General features: G+C 40.1%; 1 protein-coding gene across 1 annotated transcript in view; it reads right to left on the bottom strand.

Moving 5' to 3' along the window:
• FAM20C (FAM20C golgi associated secretory pathway kinase) overlaps positions 1–22,748 on the bottom strand; it is a 149,295-nt gene that overhangs the window by 9,763 nt on the left and 116,784 nt on the right. The window contains exon 6 of the mRNA XM_020977310.2: positions 3,255–3,435. Within this exon, the coding sequence (XP_020832969.1) occupies positions 3,255–3,435 (181 nt within the window). The remainder of the gene's footprint in view (positions 1–3,254; positions 3,436–22,748) is intronic.

The raw sequence follows: 22,748 nt of genomic DNA, 5'->3' as shown, positions 1-22,748 counted from the left end.
ATACTAAAGAAGAATGACAAATGCTGGAGGGGGTGTAGTCTCTGGGATGGGACACTCATGCACTGTTGGTGGAGTTGTGAACTAGAGTCCAATTATTCTGGAGAACAATTTGGAATTACACCCAAAGGGCTATAAAACTATGCATACCCTTTGACCCAGTAATACTACTACTAGGTCTTTTTAAAGAAAAGGGGAAAAGACCTATTTGTACAAAAAATATTTATAGCAGATCTTTTTATGGTGACAAAGAATTGGAAATTGAGGGGATACCCATCAATTGAAGAATGGTTGAATATGCTGTGGTATATGATTGTGATGAAATACTATTGTGTAAATAAAGAGGTGGTTTCAGAAAAACCTGAGAAGACTTATATTAACTGATACAAAGTGAAGTGAACAGAACCAGGAGAACATTGCATACAATAACAACAATATTTTAAGGATGATCAACTGTGAGAGACTTAGTTACTGTGATCAAGAAATGACCTAAGACAATTCCAAATGCTATCCACCTCCAGAGAGAGAACTGATGAACTCTGAAACCAGATTGAAGCATACTTTTTGCACCCTCTTTATTTTCATCATTTTATTTTGTTTGTTTATTTGTTTTTGTTGTTGTTACAACTGGCTAATGTGGAAATGTCTTGCATGACTTCACACGTATAATTGATATCAAATTGCTTGCCTTCTCAAGGAGGGAGTTAGAGACGGAGAAAATTTGGAACTTAAATGTTAAAAAAATTATTGTTAAATTTTTTTTACACTAACTGGGAAGTATTTAATTAAATAAATAAGAATATTAATTTTTAAAAAATAGCCATCACTCAGATAAATTACCCAACAATAGTGTGTTAAGTTCCTTGTGAATAGGGATGATGCCATTTTCCAAGGATGGTTTTGGTACCATCTTTCAAGAAAAGTTTAGGCAACATTTCTCACTGAGGATAGGAGGGTAGACAAAATCACCTCTGGATATTCACTTTAGTCATATAGTTCCATGCTTTGGAAGGAACTACTTATCCAAAATCAAGGTTCTTAGGGCTGTGCCATGACTACATTCCCTAACTCGCCTTCCTTTTGGTCTCCGAGTCTCATTTTCTCTACACGGTTCTCCTTTAGTTTCCAGTTATACAAGTAACATAATTTTAGGGAGCCTAGCTTGTGGCAAAGACAGACAGACAGACAGACAGACACACACACACACACACACACACACACACACACACGCCCCTCTGTTCAAAAATACTTCCAATTTTATGGACTTAAATCAGTAAAAGCAGCTATTAGGCTCAGGACAACGAGCAGAAAACTTCAATTTGCGGCCTACCTTTGTAGGAAAAAGTGAGCTAACTGGAGGACCTTGGTAAATAGGAGACAGAGACAGCCTTATACGGAAACACATATCTCCCTCCACTGACCTACTGCTGATTGCCTGAAATTCTACCATTATTTCCTCTTTTCCTTTAGTTTAGTATGGGTTTTTCCCTGAGGATCCTCCATCCAAGCATTCCAGGGAGGGGTAACACATTAACTAGTTGACACCTATGTATGAACTGATTACTTCCCTTTTTTACAGAGAAAAGGGCAGCAGAATATGAGGGGAGATATCTCTGTGTTTTGGGGGGGTATGCTTGTGTGAGAGGATGCAGTGATGTGGTTAAAGTGAATGATGGCATTGACAGGGGGTGGGGTGGGGTTGGAAGGAAATAGATTCAAAAAACAAAGGTGGGGAATACTGAACACAATCTCATCAATTTCCCAGGTTTCTCTCTTGCTCTAATAGAGGTGCAAAAAAGGCCTTTCTGTTCTCCAAAGGGGTCTTCTCAGGCCCAAAGCATCTTTCTTATTTCATTATAAATATTACTACAACAAAGTCTTCATATAAAAAGCTTTTTGATGTCCCAACTGAAGGCTCACTTATTCTAAGCGATATGGTAAATAAAGCTTCATTAATTTGGATTCGAATGATTTTAAATTAATTTGCCAGGTCTAGATTGAAGTTTGCCTTTGTACCATCTCTAAAGACAGAGTTTGTTAAACAAGTATAAATATAGTATAAGCAAGATGACAAGGGTCATGTTTAACATACCTCTTGTCAACACCTACTTACCTGAAAAACTAATGCGTGAATTACAACTAACCCTTATCTATGCAGCAAATAGAATAGGTTCATGGATCTAGAATAGAACAAGACCTTAGAAGTTACCTAGTCCAACTCCTTGATTTGACAAATATAGAAACTGAGGCCTAAGAATGTTGAGTGACTTGTTTTTTACAGTCACATGGGTAGTAAGAGGCTGAGCCAAGATTCGAGCCTCAGTCCTGGATGATTCCAGGTTTAATTCTCTTTCTGTTTTAACAGACAGCCTCACTAGCTTCTGTGGCTTTTGCTAGGTCACTTAACTTCCCTGGGCATCAGTTTTCACATTCATAGCATGAAGGGACACTAGGTGGCCTCTAGAGCTTCAAGGAGCTCTGGAGAAAATATTTAATATTTTGATATATATATTTGAATATAATTGGTTTCTTTTGTGAGCTTATGTATTTTATTTTATGCATTTAAAAACATTCTTATGAGAACAGGTCCATGGGTTTCACCAGACTGCCAATGGCAGTCTGATAGTGATACTGAGGCTCTGCTCTAGAGATATGATCCTAGATCATTCTCTATACTAGTGTTTTAAACTTCATTTAAAAAACCATTTTGGAATTCTTCTATTCCATGAATTGAAGTTTGCCTCACCTTTCTCTTCTGCCTCATCCTTTAAAAATGAATTGGTGAGGTTGGCTTAAAAATGAGAAATCCTTTTAGCAAAGAAGAAGAAGAAGAAGAAGAAGAAGAAGAAGAAGAAGAAGAAGAAGAAGAAGAAGAAGAAGAAGAAGAAGAAGAAGAAGAAGAAGAAGAAGGAGGAGAAGGAGGAGGAGGAGGAGGAGGAGGAGGAGGAGGATGAGGAGGAGGAGAAGGAGGAGAAGGAGGAGAGAAAAGAGAGGAGAGGAGGAGAAGAGAAAGGAAAGGAGAAACGGGAGGGAAAGGGGAGAGAGAGAGAGAGAGAGAGAGAGAGAGAGAGAGAGAGAGAGAGAGAGGAGAATGGAGAGAAGAGAGTAGAGGGGAGGGGAAAGAGGTTGTGATGAGAAGTAAGTCTTTCACAACCTTCCAGGAGTCAAGTCCCTAGCCTCGGGTGCCCCCCTGCCTGAGATGAGAGCTATTTTCTGCTTGCTGCCTCCCCGACAGCTGGTACAAGGGACTGACTCACTCTGCTTTTTTGCGTTTGTGGTATGAGCGTCTCCATGGATTTCGCCACGTTTTCCTCTTTGCCAGGGACAGGTCGGGCAGGAAGGCTGCAAGAGACCCTTCTATTTGATCGGGCTTCCCACACAGAGCATGTTCCGTGGAGCAGTAATATGAACACTCCCCGTAGAAACAGATGTTGTTGGCTGATGGAAAAGAGACAACCCACTAATTTAAAAAGAATCCACAAAAATAAACACACATAAAAAAAAACCAAGGAAACCATTCAATAACGTTCTACTGAGGAGAAGCAGGGTGTAGTGGATAGAGTGCTGAACTTAGAGTTTAGGAAGCTCTGGGCTTAAATCCTGCCTCTGACATTTATTAGTTGCTTGACCACAGGTGAATTGCTTAATGTCCGACCTAGACCCCCAGTTTCTTTGCCTGTAAAATGGGTATAATAATATCTGTAGTACCCATTCCATGGGGTTGTTCTGGGGATCAAATGAGTGAATCTGAACCCCTTTCAAGCCTTTTAAAAAAACTACATAAAGCGTCCCAAAAATCATGGTGTGCTTTGAAGCTTTAAATAGCAATTACAGCTTCCAATTGCACTCAGACTTTTGGGACACTCTGTATGAATGCCAGTTTTTATAGTAATTCATGTAAGAGAATTAAACTGGAACCAAAAACCAAAACAAAACAAGCCTCATTTTCTTTTCACTGAGCTTTTATGAAGTCTGAGCAATGACCACATATTCCCCTCATCCTTTCTTGGAACTTTGGGATTTCCTAGTACTGAGCTCCAAGGATGCAACATACAAATTCTATGGAAAGCTTAGTTTCCACATAAGCCGATTCTCTAAGAGTCATAGAAAGTTTCAGAGTTAAAGGGACCTTAGAGACAATCTAGTTCAACCTTCTTATTTTACAGGTCAGGCAACTGAAGCCCAGAGAGGTGAGGTCACTTGTTCAAAGTCACATGGCTAGTTAATGGCAGATCTGGGACTATAATTCAGGCCTACTGGCTTCCAGGACACTCTTACAACTGTATCACTCCATTTTACAAAAATAGGTCATATCCACCAATGAGAAAATTCTTCTTAGGACAGATCTATACACACCAACTATCCTGTTTATTCAGATCAAAACCTTGTAAGACTTTGAGCTTCATTCACCTAGATAAAACAAGCAAAGTTACATAAACCATGACTTCAGTCATCTGGATAATTCCACTCAACTCTTTTTTTTTTTTAAAATTAGGTGCCTACAATGGTAGGGTACTTTGTTTTGTTTGTTCGTTTGGTTTTTGGATAGGCAGTGGGGTTAAGTGACTTGCCCAGGGTCACATAGCTAGTTAGTGTTAAGTGTCTTAGTTCACATTTGAACTCAGGTCCTCTAGATTCCAGGGCCAATGCTCTATCTACTGTACCACTTAGCTGCCCCCCATTCAACTCTTGAGTTTAAGCCCCTCTCAGAACTGCATTAAGTCTTTATTTTCTTTCTATTTTTGAAGGCAATTGGGGTTAAGTTGACGGGGTATGAGCCCAAGCAAGACCTTTGCCCCTCACCCCAAAAAGAATTTGGGTCTCATTTGTCTACAGGGCCCTGAAAACCCTTGAACCTTATGTGAACTTCTACCTGGTCAAGGAAGTCTAGCAGTCTCCAGAAGTTATTATTATTATTCCTATCAACTGGCTCTTCCTAATCACCCACGCCCTATCTCCCAGTTCTTTGTTAACCTAATTAAGCCTAGCCCTCCATAGTCTATTACTGGCTTAATAGTCCTGGGTTATATTTTGCAACCCTGTTCTAATACAGACCCCATTCAATCTCCCAGATACTCCCATAGGGATTCTCCCAGGACCCTTCCCCCAGTCACCCTAGCTTCAGGATCCTCTTCCCTGTCCCTCCTCCAGGAACCCCAAACTATTTGGCTGTATATAGGATCCACCCTGGCCGCTGTTTAGGGGCTGAGACTTCCTCATGTCCACCCGTCTTTATGGGTGTCACAAATGGTCAGATTCCTTAAGAGTCTGGCTTATATGGCTCATCTTTAATAAACTTTGTCTTCTAACTGAAAGAAGACTTGGGTTGAATTCTTTTGGACAGGACCTGCATGGCGTGATTTTGGGGTCCCACCCCAAAACTTCTAGACCACAACAAAGTGACTTGCCCAGGGTCACATAGCTAGTAAGGATTTGAACTCAGTTTTCCTGACTCTAGGGCTGATGCTTTGGGCCACCTACCTTCCCCTTAACTCTTTATTAATAAAGAACTTTTAGGTAGATGATTTCTCTGGATTGCTAAAGAGTCTCTTACTGGCCTGACAGAAGGAATGAATATTCTTCCTCAAATGTCTGGCATGAATATGCTCAGGCTTGACTGCGTTTTGTATGCCCCTTTGAAAAGGGCTGGCTCAGCAAACCTCTGTTGTTACTCATTTCATTTCTTTCCAGGTCAGTAAGACAAGAAAAAAAAGAGCCCAACAAATGTGTCTACCTTTCCAACCACATTTCACAAAATGAGCTCTAAGTTCTAGACAAATTGGACAACTAGGTGTTCCTCCACACAAGATAATCCATCTTCTGCATGTGACTGGTATGGACTCCGACCTCATTTCTGCTTCTCAGAAAACTCATCTTCCTTCAAGGCTCAGGTCAGACCTCCTCCATGAGCTATCTTCCCAGTTGTTAGAGCTTCCCCCTCCTCAATTCTCCTTGAAATATACTTGTATACCTTTCCTATCACTCACCCTGTAGAGTATAAACTCCTTGAGGACCAGATTTGTTTCATTTTAATCTTTGAATCCCTACCTAGAACAGTGTCTTACATATAGCAGTCTAATAAATATTTCTTGAATTGTTGAAAGTATAGAATGTACTTAGAAACATTTGCTGTAAGCAGAAGTTTGATTTCAAAACAACTCCCCACCCAAAAAGGTAGGATTTTTTTCATGCTTCTATATGAATAGTTCTTTTAATTCAAACTACATTAAATAAAGTCTGTGATGGGATGGGAAGTACAATGGATTATGAGTGGTGTTCCAGCCCCAGCTCTAACGCTTGGTTTGTCAAAGCTCATTAGAAACCTCAGTGGCTCCCTATCATTTCTAGGATGAAATACAGACTTCCCTGCTTTGTCTTTAAATCCCCTCCCAGTCTGGCTCTAAAGCTGTCTTTTAAGGGTGATTTGACATTACTCTCCATCATATACTGTACATTATACCCAGGTTGGCCTCTTGATGGTCCTCATACAGATGACATTCCATCTCCTGGCCTCTAGCCCTAGAATCTTCTCACTCCCTAGACTCTGCCCTGTTGGATTGCAAACTCTTTTCAGGTGTTACTTCTGTCCTACAAAAAACCTTTCCTCATTCCCCCTCAAGTTGCCTTGTATTTATTTTGTACAAATTTATCTGTGTGCATGTCTCCCTCAAAGTCCCCAGAGAGTAAGCTTCTTAAGGGCAGAGACTGTTTCACAACAGATGTCTAACAAATGCTTGGTGAATACAACTGAATTAAGTACAAAATAAAGAGGTTCAGCTAGATGGTTTCTAAGTTCTCTTCAAATTTATGATCTTTCATACAAAGCATTTGGATTGGAAAGGCTCTAAGGTCTCTTCCAGGTATAACATTTCAGAGTCCTGTGCATGAACCTACCTATATAAGATGATTCAATCAGAAAGTGGATTCTTTCCACTGAAAATCAGACAGTGGCATTTCCAGAAAAATAATGACATAAAGTAAATATGTTCACTATTTAGAACTAGAAGGTATCTTAGCAATTTTCTAATCCAGGGGTGGGGAACCAGCAGCCTTGAGGCCACATGTGGCCATCTAGGTCCTCAAGTGCAGCCCTTTGACTGACTTCACAGAACAAATCCCCTTAATGAAAGCATTTGTTCTGTAAAACTTGAGCTCAGTCAAAAGGTCGTACCCAAGGACCCAGAAGGCCACAGGTTCCCCACCCCTGTTCTAGTCTAATCTCATTATACAGATGTGGGGGGGGGAATGAATCTAAGAGACCCAGATGTGAGATTAGGCTTCCTGGTTTCCAGTCAACTCTTCTTAGCTGTTGAGTTGTTTTCAGTCATGTATGACTCTTCATGACCTAGTTTGGGATTTTCTTGGCACAGAAGTAGTTTGCCATTTTCTTCTCCACTTCATTTTACAGATGAGGAACTAAGGCAAATAGGATTAAGTGACTTGCCCAGGGTCACATAGCTAGTAACTGTCTGAGGCTGGATTTGAATTCAGGAAGATGAGTCTTCCTTCTTCCAAGCCCAGTGCTCTATTCACTGCACCCATCTAGCTGCCTACTCCTGCATTATACCATTACTATTTTTAAAAAATGGGTCCTACCCAATCAGTGAGTGAATTCTTCCTCTACCTGACAACTGTCCTAATAATTCAAGTCAAAATCCTATAGAACTATTCAAAGTTATGCAGATTCAGTGACCCTTTGTTCCCAGACCTGCTTGTAAATCAGTGTTAGAGGTAGGCTTCATGCACTTCTCAGATATTTATCACATGGTCAAGTCACCCCCCCCACCCCCTCCCCCACACCTCTACCTGTATGTGCCTAGAAATTGTCACGTACTTGCTACCTTGGGGAGGAACAGAGATGCCAGGATCCAACCTCTTTTTCTGACATGGACCTATCTGAATAAGCCATCCCTGACCTCCAATGATAAGCCCCTTGATGTGTTGCTACCTTGAAGAACTAGTAATAAACTCTTTTTAATTCTCTTTGCCCTGAGTTTTGCCCCATTAATCAGGGTAAAAGCCTAAATGAAGAATTTCCTTTGACTTTGAGCTTCAGGTACACAGACACTAGAAGCAGTGTTATTTATTGTGGCTTCAATTCTTTGGTATTGACCCTCTCTGGGAGCTCTATCCTAGGAAGATGAACTGAGATTCAAGCCCTGTTCCTAATCTACAGTCAACAAGCATTTAATAAAAGTTTACTGTTTCCCAGGCTCTGGGGAAAAAAGTCCTTGCTCCCAAGAAGCTGGCAAGAAGCTCCCAATCTAACAGAGGAAGAGATAACATATAAACAACTATGTACAACAAAGTTACAGGATGAATTGGAAATAATCAACAGAGGGAAGGCATTAGCATGAAAGGAAATTGGAAAAGGCTTCTTGCATAAGGTAAGATTTTAGCTGGGACTTGAAGGAAGCCAAGGAGGGAAGCCAGAGACAAAAGAATTCCAAGTGTGAATTCCAAACCCCATGAACCCCACGAATCGCAATCTGAAGCAGAGTCTACTCTAAGATATAAATGAAATTGGGGTACATGAGTCCATGGTTTAATTTCTCAAAGTGGCTTGACATGCATTGCACGGGAGTTCAGTCCAAAATTGGGTCCCCCTAAGGGGGCCAGTTCAAAACTGGCTTGGTTTGGGATTTTGGGGTACAGGGTTATATGCTCAATCAACTGTCATTGGTCGACATACTAGGAGGTGGGTGGGTTCCTTAGATCTCTCAGGCCACTGGGGTCATATCACTCACCATCAAAGGAAATATCACCCCTAGTCTTGGAAATCTGTTACTACCCAACCTGAGTAAGATAAAATTAATTCTGGCCTGGGTTGGAGTTTGACCAAGATAAGAAGATTCAATGCAATCTCATTAGCAGAGATATCCTTCCAAACAATTTTGGACAGAAGGCTGGCAGGGTGGAGTTCTGAGTCCCCAAGACACAGAATACCAAGAGAAATCATTCACACAAGCATGGGGAACAGCCAGTGAAAATTCCTGGAGTCTATGATGCCACCCTAAGTAAAGTTTAACTCTGCAATTATCTGTGGCAGACAAAACATTTTATTGGATCTGATAAGCAAAGAAACAATCCTAAGGAAATATCTTGCACTGCAGGAAAACAAATAGCTGATTTCTTATATTTACTAATGGAATGATCAAAGAAAGATCACTCAGTACTTGTCCATCTGTTGATACAGTTTAATTTGTAGCCTCCCATTTTGAGACAATGTGTCTTTAACAGAATTACTGAATTTATTTACACAGAAAAGCTGTTATCTGATCTTCCATTATCCTGGACCAGGAAATTTGTCTATTACATACAATACCCTCTTGTTCCATTTAAGTGAGCCAATTTTAAAGGCATAATTTTAAAGGGGAAAGGAGAAGGACCACAACAATGACCCCCACTGCAATTCTCTCCCTGGGGATATCCAAATTCAATGAAGAAAATGAGTTTCATTTGCATTTACATATGAATTCAACTTCTGTTAAAATAAGAGTCTATCATTCCCCTTTCATTTATTAAAGAATGCACCTCAGATTAATGACTAGTGGGAGGCCACTGGAATAATATTTAAACCCACAAGAAGTGTTGATTCTCTCACATTTTGGATCAGCTTTTATATAGGGAGAGTCTCCTTGTTCCTCTGAGGGACAGCTCAGGGCCTACTGTCCAATCTAGCATTCATTCAAAATATTCATTCATTCATTCATTCATTCATTCATTCATTCATTCATTCATTCATTCATTCAATAAGCATAGTAAATACTGAACCAGAAATTAAATAATCCATACCTTCTAGGAGTTTATCTTCTCCTGAGAAGGAGGGGTGGGGTGAAGGGATCTCCCATTTAGGGAGGATTTTTGGAGAGCATCACAATAATTCACACTTAAAAAAAACCCAACCCACCAAAGTGAGGGAAGCCATCACACTGGGAACCAAGATCTTCTGGTTCCCAAGCAGAGTTCTTTCCACACCCCTACACTGCTAGACCAGCATTATGTCAAAGTCCATCATGTGCAATAAACTTTGATAGACCCTGGGAAGGATACAAAATTAAAGAAGACACACCAACTCCCAAGGGTCTAACTATCTCCTAGGGTTCATAATATGTCTACACAAATCTATAGCAGAGACAGTAATATGATGAATGTACAACTAGATTCAAAAGGACCGAAATTTGATAAATGAGGTTCATTTACCCTCGTGAACCTGAAATGCTCTCAAGGTCTTTCCTGTTGACTTTCATAGCTGAGATTCTGGGGCTCCCTGAATTCACCCTGGTGACATCTATGTTGCAAGGCTGATAGTTATCACACTCCACTTGACCTTGACTGCCAAAGGAGATGCAATTGTATCATGACTTTACATGACTTAACATGATTAAGGTTGACTTTTAAATTCAATTAGCAAAGCAGTAACCCAAATTCTTAATGGGATCCTGGGATTAAGTAATGGATGAAAACTTAAGAGTTTATCTAGTCCAACCCCCTTAATTTATTGATAAGGAAATTGAGACTCAGGGACACAAGGTCCCAGAGGTAGTAACAGACTTGTTGTTATTTATCGGTCATGTTGGATCTTATAACCCCATTTTGGGTTTTCTTGGCAGACACTGGAGTGGTTTGCCATTTCCTTCTGCAGCTCATTTTACAGATGAGGAAACTGAGGCAAACAGGGTGAAGTGACTTGCCCAGGGTCACACAGCTAGTGAATGTCTGAGGTCACATTTGAACTCAGGGAGATAAGACTTCCTGACTCCAGGCCCAGCACTCTATCCACTGTGCCACCTAGCTGCCCATCCATTTTACTGATGAGGAAATGGAGGCAAACAGGGTTAAGTGACTTGCCCAGGTAACTCAGGTCTTTGCCTGCTCTATCCACTGTGCCATATAGTTGCCCAGTGATAGAACTGAAATTCAAACGGACACTAAATCCGGTGCTCATCATTGCAATATGAAAACAGGACAGGGACAACCCATATGGTCAATCTAGAAAATTTCCAAATTCAGTTTCCTAATCTCTGGCATCCAGCAGCCTGGATTTATTTGGTAGAACTGCTTCATCTTGCATCTTGATCTTGCCAAGGCCTTTATTTAGTTTAATCTCCTCCCTACCCCCATCCCAAATCCTTCCAAAACCTAAGAGAATCCCCTGAGAACCACCTGTCAAAACCATGCAAGTCTCAGCTGCAGAACTGTGTGTTAGACTAGAATGCTTCCACCTAGATCTTCTTCCTCCAGATTCAAAGATGGCCTTTTCAAGCAGCACTAATTAATTTTTGTGGCTGTCTTTCTTTGATCCCAGTTTTCTCATACAATGCTAAGAACAGTGATCTAAATCTACTCCTCAGAGCTCAGCCCGCCCCTGCTTGGTGGAACTGAGACACCTAGGCAGCTCACACCTGTGCACATTATTAAAGCCTCTTCCAATTTTGCATGGAAAGGGGAACAGGCCTGTCAATCATCTCTAAAGCCCAGGTCTGTGGAATGCATGGCATGACCTGAAACAAAGGCTTTAATAATGGAGATGGCTGACATTTACACATCACTAAGATTCATAAAGCCCTTTCCACATATCAATTTATTTGATCTTCACAACAACCTGAGGGAGTAGGTTGTTCAGACATTATTAATCATCCCCATTTTATAGATGAGGAAACCAAAGGTCAGAGACACAAAACAACTTGCCCAGGTTCTTACGGCTTGTGTAAGTGTTGGAGACAGGGATTGTTATTGGGTCTTTTCTGACTCCCAAGTCTGTCATTCTTTCCAATGCCACACTGGCTTTCTTCTTTAAAAAATACAAAAACCAGTCATACAACCAGTTCAGAGTCAGTGGGGTCTCTGAGATCATCTAGTCTGACCCATACCTGAAGAGGAATGCCATCAAACATCGTTGACAAGTGGCCATCTTGCCTACGTTGAATGACTTCCACTGATGAAGATCTTAGTGCCTTCCTCAACAACTCCATTCCATTTTTAGACTGACTTAATTCCCATTAGCACTTCTAATTGTTGTTGTTTACAACAAGCTGAAATCTACCCCCTGACAAAATGTCTTTAATGAGGGCCCAGGAACAATTAACAAACCATTAAACAAGTTCAGGTAAAGGTGATTAATACTTGATTTTCTCCCAGGGTAGCTTAGGTAGAACCTCATAGGAGTTTATCTATTGTCCCTGGTTTTTGTTTTTTGTTTTTTTTTCCCTTCATCTTATTACCGTTTTCTTTGCTGTTATATCAGGAGAGGGGCCAGTATGGAGGCTAAAGAGAATCTTTTCTGTTACCAGAAAGGTATGTAAAAAATCCCTCAATTATTACATTTGACTACCTTGTCACTGCTGAGGTTGGGCATCAGATGAACACTTTTTACCTCTGCCACTTTTCTGCCAGCAGAAGCAACTAACTTATGAACAACTATGGACAGGGGTTATTTGAGTCTACTGAGAACAAAGAAAGAAGGAAGAGGCTGCAATTGCAGCTGGTGAAATTTGGGTAAAACTTTTTGCCAACTTTCAGGGTTGAAGGATGCAGAAATGTGTTAGAAAGGCAAGAGCCCTTTGACTCTGAATTGGTTCTGGGACTGTTTTTTTTTTTTTAAAGGAGGAAAGCCAGTGTGGCAGAGTGCAAAGAATACTGGACATGGGAGTTAGAAGAGATCTGGAAATAATTCTTGCCTCTAACATTTATGCAAGTCATGAGGCCATGGGCAAGTCATTTTGTCTGTCACTGAATTGCAGTTTCCTCACTCATAAAATAGGGATGGTGATAATAACTGCCAATACCTTCCTTGAGACTTTAAGAAATCTCAGCAGGCATTAGTTCCACTAACTTCAACTGATTTCAACTCCTCTAAATCATAGTGGGATGATCTTTGCTATGGCCCCAGATATTCACTATGTGGTGGTCAAACTTTCGATAAATCATTCTGAACCAGCTGGGCTAGGTCTGAGCCTTTTCCCACACTGACATAGAAACCTTTCCTACCTAATAGGACCTGCCCAAACTTGTGTTCTGTTGGCACTGCATTCAAGGACTCAGGATCACCTCCATGCCACAATGAGGTCCTAGAGTAAGATCTTGGTGGAATAAATTTTAAACAATAACCAAATCTCCCCTAAGGCTTTGATTAAGCACAGCTACAAGCAATGATAGGGGCAGAATGACATAGTGGATAGGGAGAGGCCTAAGTTCAAGTGTGGCCCCCTGAAACATACTCGTTTTATGACCCAGGGCATATCCCTTTCCAGTGACCCAGAAGCAGCTGTTGGCAGAGTGGACAGAGTGTGGGACTTGGAGTCCAGAAGACCTGAATTCAAATCTTGCCTTAGATCCTTACGAGATGTGGTGGCCAAGTAGCCTCAGTTTCCACATCTGTAAAACAAGAATGATAATTCCACACTTGCCTTCCTGGGTAATTATGAAGATCGTATAACATATACAAACCCACTTTATAAACCTTAAAATGCCCAGCTATCATTATTATTATTATTATTTTTAAGCTTCAGAATAGCTGGTAATCTACATGAGTACTAGATGGTAGTTCCTGAGAGAGCTCCCTAAACCAATGACATCAAAGGTCTGGACAAAAAAGAAAAATTGCAAGGAATTGTTACCACAATAAAAACTCACATTTATATAGTTGGGTTTTTTTTAAGGCAATTTGGGTTAAGTGACTTGCCCAGGGTCACACAGCTAGTAAGTGTCAAGTGTTTGGTCTGGGGCTGGATTTGAACTCAGGTCCTCCTGACTTCAAGGCTGGTGCTCTATTCACTGTGCCACCTAGCTGCCCCATTTATAGTGTTTTAAGGCTGATACAAGGAACCAGAGGTACAATGACCTGAAAGTCACAAAGCTACTTAGTCTCCATGTCAAGACTAGAACTCAGGTCTTCCATCTCTTAATCTATAATTCTTTTTCAATATACAATGTACCGTGCTTCCTCTCTTACAAATTTCTATTTAACTTTTCACAGATTCATGCTTGTGCTATAAGCTTTCTGAAGGTAGTTACCATTCCTTATGTGTCTTTTGTAGTCCACATGGCATCGTTCAGTACCTTGTTACCTTTAACAAAATACTTGTTTTGTTGATGTTTTAAAAAATTTCTAGCAAGACTTTGAAAGGCTTCAACCACACAGAGCTCACAAAAGCCAAGAAATCCCTACTTCCTGAGAAACACAAAGAGGTGTCCTGAGTGCTTTAGAAATGCACCAACCTTACCCACAACATGCCAAGTCTCAGCCAGCTGAGCTCTAGCTTTCTAGCAATAATCCCCAGCTTTGCCATCCATCCTCCTTAGTTTGGCAGGGATGAAACACCACTGGCACAACAGTGCCAAGTCATTCTCTCTGATTGCATCTTATTACATTCCTCACGTTGCTTCTGGAATTCGTTATTTTAACTGGCCTGTCAGCCAAAGGACAATTCCCCCCATTTCTAGCAGGTGGATGTGTTCTCTGACCACCAAGCCCAAGTAGGGGCTATAATGGCTTAGGAATGATTCATGAAATCAGGGAACATTGTCTTCTCATAGTAATAGGTGGAAGAAAAAACTGACTGTAGGGGGAAGCCAGTGAACCCTAGAATCTTAGGTGTTAAAGGCAGAAGGGAATTCGGAAATCTTATGTTACCTTCCTCCATTTTATAGGTGACGTTGAGAGACGGAAAATGACTTGTCCGCAGGTACTAGAAGAGCAAGTCCTAGTGTGACATTAAGTGCAATCAATGCCTTTTTCTGTAAACCCTACTGCCTCCTGATTGAATAAGGCAATGGATATAAAACACTCTGTACACCTTAAAAGCACTATATAAGTGCAAGCTGGTTTTAGTATTAACAATAATAATTAATGACGATAGTAACTGATTTCTGCAAATTTCGTGGAAAAAAATGAGCACTAGACTAAAATTAGTTTGACTACATGAATACAGAGGAAAACTTAAATTTTTTTCCCCCTCACATAGCACTAATGGGATAGATTAATAGCAGGGCAGTTTTTGCAAGAAAAATCTTACAAAATTTGCTCTATTTAAATAGTCCAGGGATTCTTGCATATAGTAGGTACTTAATAAATGCTTGCTGATTTATTGCTATGTCACTGTGTAGCAAGGTGTTACTAGGAATAAGGTGTGGAAATATTAGCAAAACATTATTGGCATTCTTAGTCTGTCCAAATTCATTAATAGCTTCAGTTCCCATCATTGTTACCTGTTCTTTGTTCGGGAAACGTTGACTCAAGAAACTGACTTTTTCAATGGAACGAAATGCTTGGATAGTCAAGATGCCCTCAGATAAACTGTCTGTCCTTCTTCTCTCCCAAAGCATTTATATTTCAGTTGCTGGCAGGCACAGGATCTATTCATTTGATATACTGGCAACTATTGTATTATTGACAGGGATCACAAAGGAGACTGATCCATGACTTTTATCTCTTTCTCATTCTATTTCTTCACTCCTCACTTCATTCCCTCCCTTTTGGGGCAATTAAATGGTGCAGAGGATAAAGTGCCCAGCCTAGAGTAAGGAAGACTCATCTTTCTGAGTTCAGATCTAGCCTTAGATACTTACTAGCTGTGTGACCCTGAGCAAGTCACTTAACCCTGTTTACCTCAGTTTCCTCATCTGTAAAATGAGCTGGAGAAAGAAAAGGACATTCCAGTATCTTTCTCAAGAAAACCCCAAATGGGGTCACAACTGGAACAAATGAATAACCCCTCCTTTTGATCATCCAAGAAGGATAGTCACTTAGGTTAATAAAGCTCAGTATGCTGGAGATCAAGATACAAATTTCAGAGCATTTTATGCAAGATTCAACATTCACTGGATCCCAGATTGAGAGCTGGAGGTGGCATCTATTCCAACTCCCTTCATTTTAAATTTCAGGAAACTGAGGCTTAGAGATATTAAGTGACTTATCTAAGGCCACATAGGTAAATAAATAGCAGAGGCTTGGATTTTAATCCAGGCCTTTTACTTTAGATCTGATGCTTCTTTCCACTGTCCCTATTTCATTTTGAACAGATTTAAAAGGCTGTGTAAAATAAAAATTACACATATGAATTGAATTGGCAAAGATACGGCAAGCTGAAGAACACTGATATCGTTCCACTGTATGAGTAAAAATTAAATATTTCTCATGACTTTCAACCAGATGAACATTTTGACATTTGTCTGACAGATGCATTTTGGACATAGGGATGGTTGGAACAGAGATCATTTGGATGCACTGAAGCTATACTATACTTTAAAAACCTGTTTTTTGAGGATGTCTAGATCTATGATTTTATCTGTACAGGAAAGTCCTGGCATAGCAGCTTCCTCCACTGAAGATAATCAAATACAGCTCACTTGAAATGTATAGGCTTTAAAACAAGAGCTCTTAATCCGGGATCCATGGACCCTCATGTGGTCTATGGGCAGATTTCATGGGATCCATAAATGATGATGGTTAAAAAAAATTATACCTTTATTTTCACTAACCTCTAAAGGAAATTCAGCATTTCCTTCAATTATAAGTATAAGCAACAGACATTATTTTGAGAAGGGGTCCATAGGCTTCACCAGACTGCCGGGAGGGGGGCATCCATGATACAAAAAAGGTTAAGAAGCCTGTTTTAAATAGTTGTCTTAGATACTGAGCAATGTGGTCACATAGCTAATATGTACTGGGGCAGTACTTGGACTGAGGTCTTCCTGACTCAACAGTTAGTCCTTTATTTATTAATAGTATCTGCCTTCTCAGAGATGGCAAGTTAAAGCATCCTTATGTTTGTTGTTTTTGTTCAATCATTTTAGTCGTGACCTCACTTAGGATTTTTTGGCAAAGGTTTACCATTGTGGTTTACCATTTCCTTCTGCAGCTCATTTTACAGATGAGGAAACTGAGGCAAACAGTTAAACGTCTTGCCCAGGGTCACATAGCTAGTAAGTATCTGAGGCCAAATTTGAACTTAGGAAGATGAGTCTTCCAATCCCAGGCTCTATCCACTGTACCATCTAGCTGCCCTTAAACAACTTCTACTCCTCAGTAACTCTCTTAACACCATTAGTTAAAGAGAGGGTGCTGTTCTAGATTGAGGGGGCTGTTTTCCTGTCTGTGAGTTCCCTATACCAATGAAATCCTAAGTGCAGTCCCTGTCTCTAAGAAACTCCTTATGGTTTATCTAGACATTTTATTGTCACTTCAAACTCAAAGTTGAGGCCAGAGTGAAAACACCAGATCACTGTCCCAAACGGGAAATGAAATACTTCAATCTCTCTGTTCAGAACAATAACTGACTCAGATGGTCTTTTGTTTGTGGGGATGGAGGCTCCATAGCCCTGAGATTGCAAAATGTGAATAAAAGCACTATCTGTGGCATGGATTCCTTAAATGGCTCCCTCAATTATTTTAAAGACCGTGGCTGACATCTTTAATGTTGCTCCTTTTTATCCTGGTAAATTACTATTCATTAGTAGTCATGCTAGTGTGAGTCCACTCTGTGACAAAGGATGTAAAATTAAGTTAAATAATTATTGACTTACTTCCACTCCCCAGTATTTCATTTAGAAAGCCTCTCAGAAGCCTCAACCTTATCTCAGACGCCTCAGGCCTACAGGATGCTCTCCCTGATGCCACTAGTAATTCTACTGCTAATCATAATAACAGATAGCATTTATAAAGCACTTTAAAGTTGGTAAGTGCTTTACAATATTATTATCTCATTTCATCTTCATAATAACCTAGGAAATTAGTTCAGTTGTTTTTCAGCCAGGTCTGACTCTCTGTGATACCATTTGGGGTTTTCCTGGCAAAAATACCGGAGTGGCTTGTTATTTCCTTCTCCAGTTCATTTTACAGATGAGGAAACTGAGGCAAACAGGGTTAAGTGTCTTGCTCAGGGTCACACAGCTACTGTCTGAAATCAGATTTTAACTCAGAGAGATAAGCCTTTCTGACTCCAGGCCCTGCATTTTATCCACTGTGCCACTTAGCTGGTAACCTTAGGAAGTAGGGGCTATTGTTATTATCTCCATTTTACAGATGAGGAAACTGAGGCAACTAGAAGTTAAGTGACTTGTCCAGGGTCACACAGCTAGTAAATGTCAGAGGCCAGATCTGAACTCGAGTTTTACTTATTCCAGGTCCCGTGCTCTATCCCTTGAGATACATCCAGCCATCTCTAGCTAGTGTTCTCTTTCTCCTCTAGCTCTATTATAATGAGATATCTCTCTAAATACTGTGTAGAATGGAAGTTCCTAGTGGGGAGAGACTGTTTTTCATTTTGTCTTTGTATCTAACCCCAGCTCTTAAAAGGTGCTTATTGAATTACACTGTGCTGAATTAATTCAATTGAATTGAAATAGATAACATCCTAGTGGTTTTTGAAGCACAAAAATGTTCTAGGATTCCCTGAATTTATTCCAGTGAAATCCTTAGGCTTTTACTCAATCAGAACCCGCACTTCTGGGAGAAGCCATTCATAGATGGATCTTCTCCAGGATCATCCACTCAAACTCCCAATTGGGCATGCTTGCTTACATTGGCCTGAACAAAAAGAGATCAAATTGTCTCCCTCAAACAGTCTTTGGTTATGTCAACAAAAGTACAGGATCCAGCTAAAGGAAAGTATTAGTTTCACTATGCTCTGTGTTGGTCAGACCACACTGGGAGAACAGTGGGATCCTGGGCCTATATTTTAAGAGGAAACAACTTAGAGCTTAGACTGATCAGCCTTGGATTTCTCAGCTAAGGTAAGTCCAGGATTGGGGTGGAGGAGGGCTCTGAACTGATCGAATCAATCAAGCAAGCATTTATTAAGTGTCTAATATGTACCAGACCCTATGTTATGGACTGAAGGATCCAAGGTAGTTTATTCTGGAAAAGAAATGATAAGGGGAAATTCAGCAATTTATTAATTATCTGAAAAGCTATCACTTAGCTGAAGAAAAAAGAGTTTTGTTTGTTTCCCCAAAAGACAGAACTGTGATCAATAGTTTGGAAGCTATAGGGAGGTCAATTATGGTACAGAGTAAGAATTTAACAAACAGAGCTGTCCAAAATGATCTTGTGAGGTAATGAGTTCCTTGTCATTGCAAATGTTCAAGCAGAGGGTAATTGACCATGTGTCCAGTATACCTTAGAAAGGATGCCTACATTGGGTGGCATGTTAAAAGAACTTCCAAGGTCTTTTCTGATTCTAATAACATCTAATTAAGTATTCCCTGCTTACTGACTTAGTCAATAATTTTAAGCTCCTCTGGGGCTGAATCATTTTTTATATGAGATGCTGAATGGGAATGTATTGTTCCAGTGGATACTTTTGGGCCTTTCATATATGATTTTGTCCTTGGTTAAGTGTGCTCTGGGATGAATAAAGTATATGAGGGACTCGTTGCACTTTTGGTGATGAGAATAGAGTTAATTAAATTATGGATTTATGGAGATTGATTTTGACAAACTTATGAGCACAATTAAGGAAAAGAGCAGAGCATATTGATCTGGAAAATCTATAGAAAAAAAGGCTGTTAGTTTGGGCTTTTATGTTCAAGCAAAGCTTGAGGCACAGATAATCAAATATCTTAATTGGTTTTTATCTGGATGAATTAGAGAGAGATGGGAAAAAATCCTCTGGCCAAGGCATCCTTGTAATGTCTAAAACTGAGACCAGATGAGTATCTTTCACATTAGCCAGCAGCTTTCATTGTTGATTTCCCTGCTTTGGGCAGTTTCAGTTACCTATGGCATATGATCAAATCATTCTACCCTCCAAAGCCCTGGGACGACTCCAGCATTTCCAAAAGCATGACAAGGAAATGGAAAAGTCCCTTAATGATGAGGCGCAATGATGCAGTAGAAGGATCAGGATTAACTACATTTGGAGTCAGAGGCCATGGGTTCAAATGTAAGCTTGGGTAAGTCACTTAGCCTTTCTTCTTCTGTAAAATGGGGGGGGGGCGCGGTTTGGACTGGATGACCTTTCATGTTCCTTCTGGCACAAAGTCGGTGATCTCATTTGCAATGCTACACCCAGATCAGGTCAGACCAAGTTAAGAAAAATGATGCAGGGGCACTTAGGTGGCACAGTGGATAGAGCACCAGCCCTGAAGTCAGGAGGACTGAGTTTAATCTGGCCTCAGACCAAACACTTGACACTTACTAGCTTTGTGACCCAGGGCAAGTCACTTAACCCCAATTGCCTTAAAAAAAAAGTTAGAAAAATGATGCAGCAAGGAGCTACCCAATGCTGGGCTAGGGATTCCTTGCGTTGATTTTGTGGTGCCTCAGTTGGAAGCTGAACATCTCAAAGGGTTTTATGAAATGAGTACATTTCAGTCAATCGACAAACATTTACTGAATTCCTATTATATTCAAGGCACTGTGTTTAAGGGATGTGGGATGAGAGCTGGGGTAACAAGGCTATAAAATAATGATGATGATGATGATAACTAACATTTGCATAGTACCTACTATGTGCTGGTTGTCTTGACCTTTGTCTTGCCACTGCACTCTGGTGATTCTGGGGGACAGAGTGAGGCTGATGACTTTGCACAGCTCTGCCTCACTTAAATGCATTTCATGTGCAAGTCAAGGCTCTTGTGATGTCATTGGTCTGGTCCTTTTCAAAAATTAAAGACTACCACCACCACCACCTATGTGCCCATCACTGTGCTAAGAGTTTTATAATTATTATCTCATTGATCCTCACAATAACTCAGGGAGGTAGGTGCTATTATTATTCTCATTTTACAGACGAGGAAACTGGGGCAGACAGAGGTTAAGTGACTTGCCCAGGGTCATACAGTTAGTAAGTGTCTGAGGTTGGTTTTCCTGAGTTCAAGAAGTTGAGTCCTCTGCTTTCAAGGTACTGATAATCTAATCAAGAAGATAAGACATATATATATAGAAATAACCTATGCTACTTAATCAAACTAAAATAAATTTTAATAACTAAATTAGAATATAATGTTATTTATTGGTTTCATGATGTCCTCTAACTCCATTCTAAAAGTCTTAAATGGCATAAATTGATCTTGCTGTCTACTCTCCTGCTACATCATCCAGACCTCTGGGCATTGCTATCTGAATGACCAGGACTTCCATCTTCCATGGGGATGAACCCTTCATGTGCCATTTCCCCCAATTATAATGAGACGTTCTTGGGAGTGGGAACTGAATTTTCCATCTGTAATCACAGGAGTTAGCACTTCCTGCATATAGTAGTTGTTTCATAAATGTTCATCCATCCATCCATCCATCCATCCAAAGTGTCACAGTTCCAAGTACGCAGGGAATAATCACACCTTGAAACATCACAGTTAGGATTCTAGCAACACTGACTTAGCTTTGCATCTTCCAAGGTTTCTAGTAGCTATCAATGTGTGAACGGCAGCATTTTGAACAGCAGTAACCAGACCCAAATCTGTTTAGGTGGCACATTTCTCTATAAGCAGAACACAATCACCTTGTAAAGGATTGCTGTCAGTGCTTTATAATGGATGGGCAAGGACCCAAAAGGGCAGGTCAAGGTGATACAAAGTGAAATGAAGCAATTTTTTTTTATAAGTGAGATTAAAAAAAAAAGCCTTTGTCTTAATAATCTGGATAACAAAGAAAAAACTAAAAATTATGATGCAGACAATTCTCAACTCTTTGCTCCAATCTGGGTGTTTAGACTTCTCTTAGCAGCAGTAATGGAATTATTATTATTATTATGATTACATGCTAGTTCTAATGTGCAGTTTTCTCATGTGGCACTTTGTAACCCCACAGAGACCTTTGTTTTTCTCCCTATGTAGGTTCTTTGAGGGAAAAGGACCATTTCATTCTTTTTACATACTTGTATCCTCAGCAGCCCAACATACAATGTGGCACATAGCATGTGTGCAATAAATGCTTGGTGACTGATGTCTCTAATACAATTATCATGTAACATAAGATCCACAAATTAGAACCCCTGGACGTTGTCTGATAAAATCACATTTTATAGATGAGAAAACTGAGGTCTAGAGAGGCTATAATTTGCACAGGGTCAACACAGATAGTGACATAGTGACAGAGTCAGGATCCAAACCCAGGTCCTCCGATACCCAATCCACACATCACCATGCTGCGTATCAGTTATCTGTACACGTGATTTACGCTCCTGTTGAAATTGAAGAAGGAATTTTTATCTTTTCTAAACTTTATAGGCCGAGCACAGTGCTTTGTATATAAATAATTGAAAAGATAATTCGGTGCTCATGTTTGGGCTGTGTCATAAAAATTATACCACCTAAATTAATTTGTAGATTTAATGCTATACCAATAAAATTATCAAGGGGATATTTTATAGATCCAGATGTAACACAATGCTGTGCACACACTGTACTTAATACATCTTTGTTAAATGAATGAGTCATGGTGAGCTATCTGGATGCAAATTCAATCACTCTATTTCAACATGAAACCTCATCATCTCATCCCTGATTTAAAAAACATTTATTTTTCATCCCTGATTTTAACAGTTTCCTCTATAAAATGCCCCAAACTGACCCCTGGGGTATTATTTCCTTCATTTAATGTTTCCTTATTTATCCCACTTTATTTCTGTGGCAGGAATCCTGACATTGTATTTACCTTATGAGACTACCAGATTTACAAGGAAAACTCAGTGATAGCCCTTCCTCATAAAGAAAATCAAACTAACACACATGGAGTGTTCAACAGCTCTCAGGGCAAGAACAATCCCACACAATCTCTTCCCATCTTCCCAGGATCCCAGAAATGA

Source organism: Phascolarctos cinereus, unplaced genomic scaffold (assembly GCF_003287225.1).
Source record: "Phascolarctos cinereus isolate Bilbo 61053 unplaced genomic scaffold, phaCin_HiC Scaffold_4;HRSCAF=312, whole genome shotgun sequence".
In the NCBI taxonomy this organism is placed as follows: domain Eukaryota; kingdom Metazoa; phylum Chordata; class Mammalia; order Diprotodontia; family Phascolarctidae; genus Phascolarctos; species Phascolarctos cinereus.
This window is presented reverse-complemented; position numbering and strand designations above follow the sequence as displayed.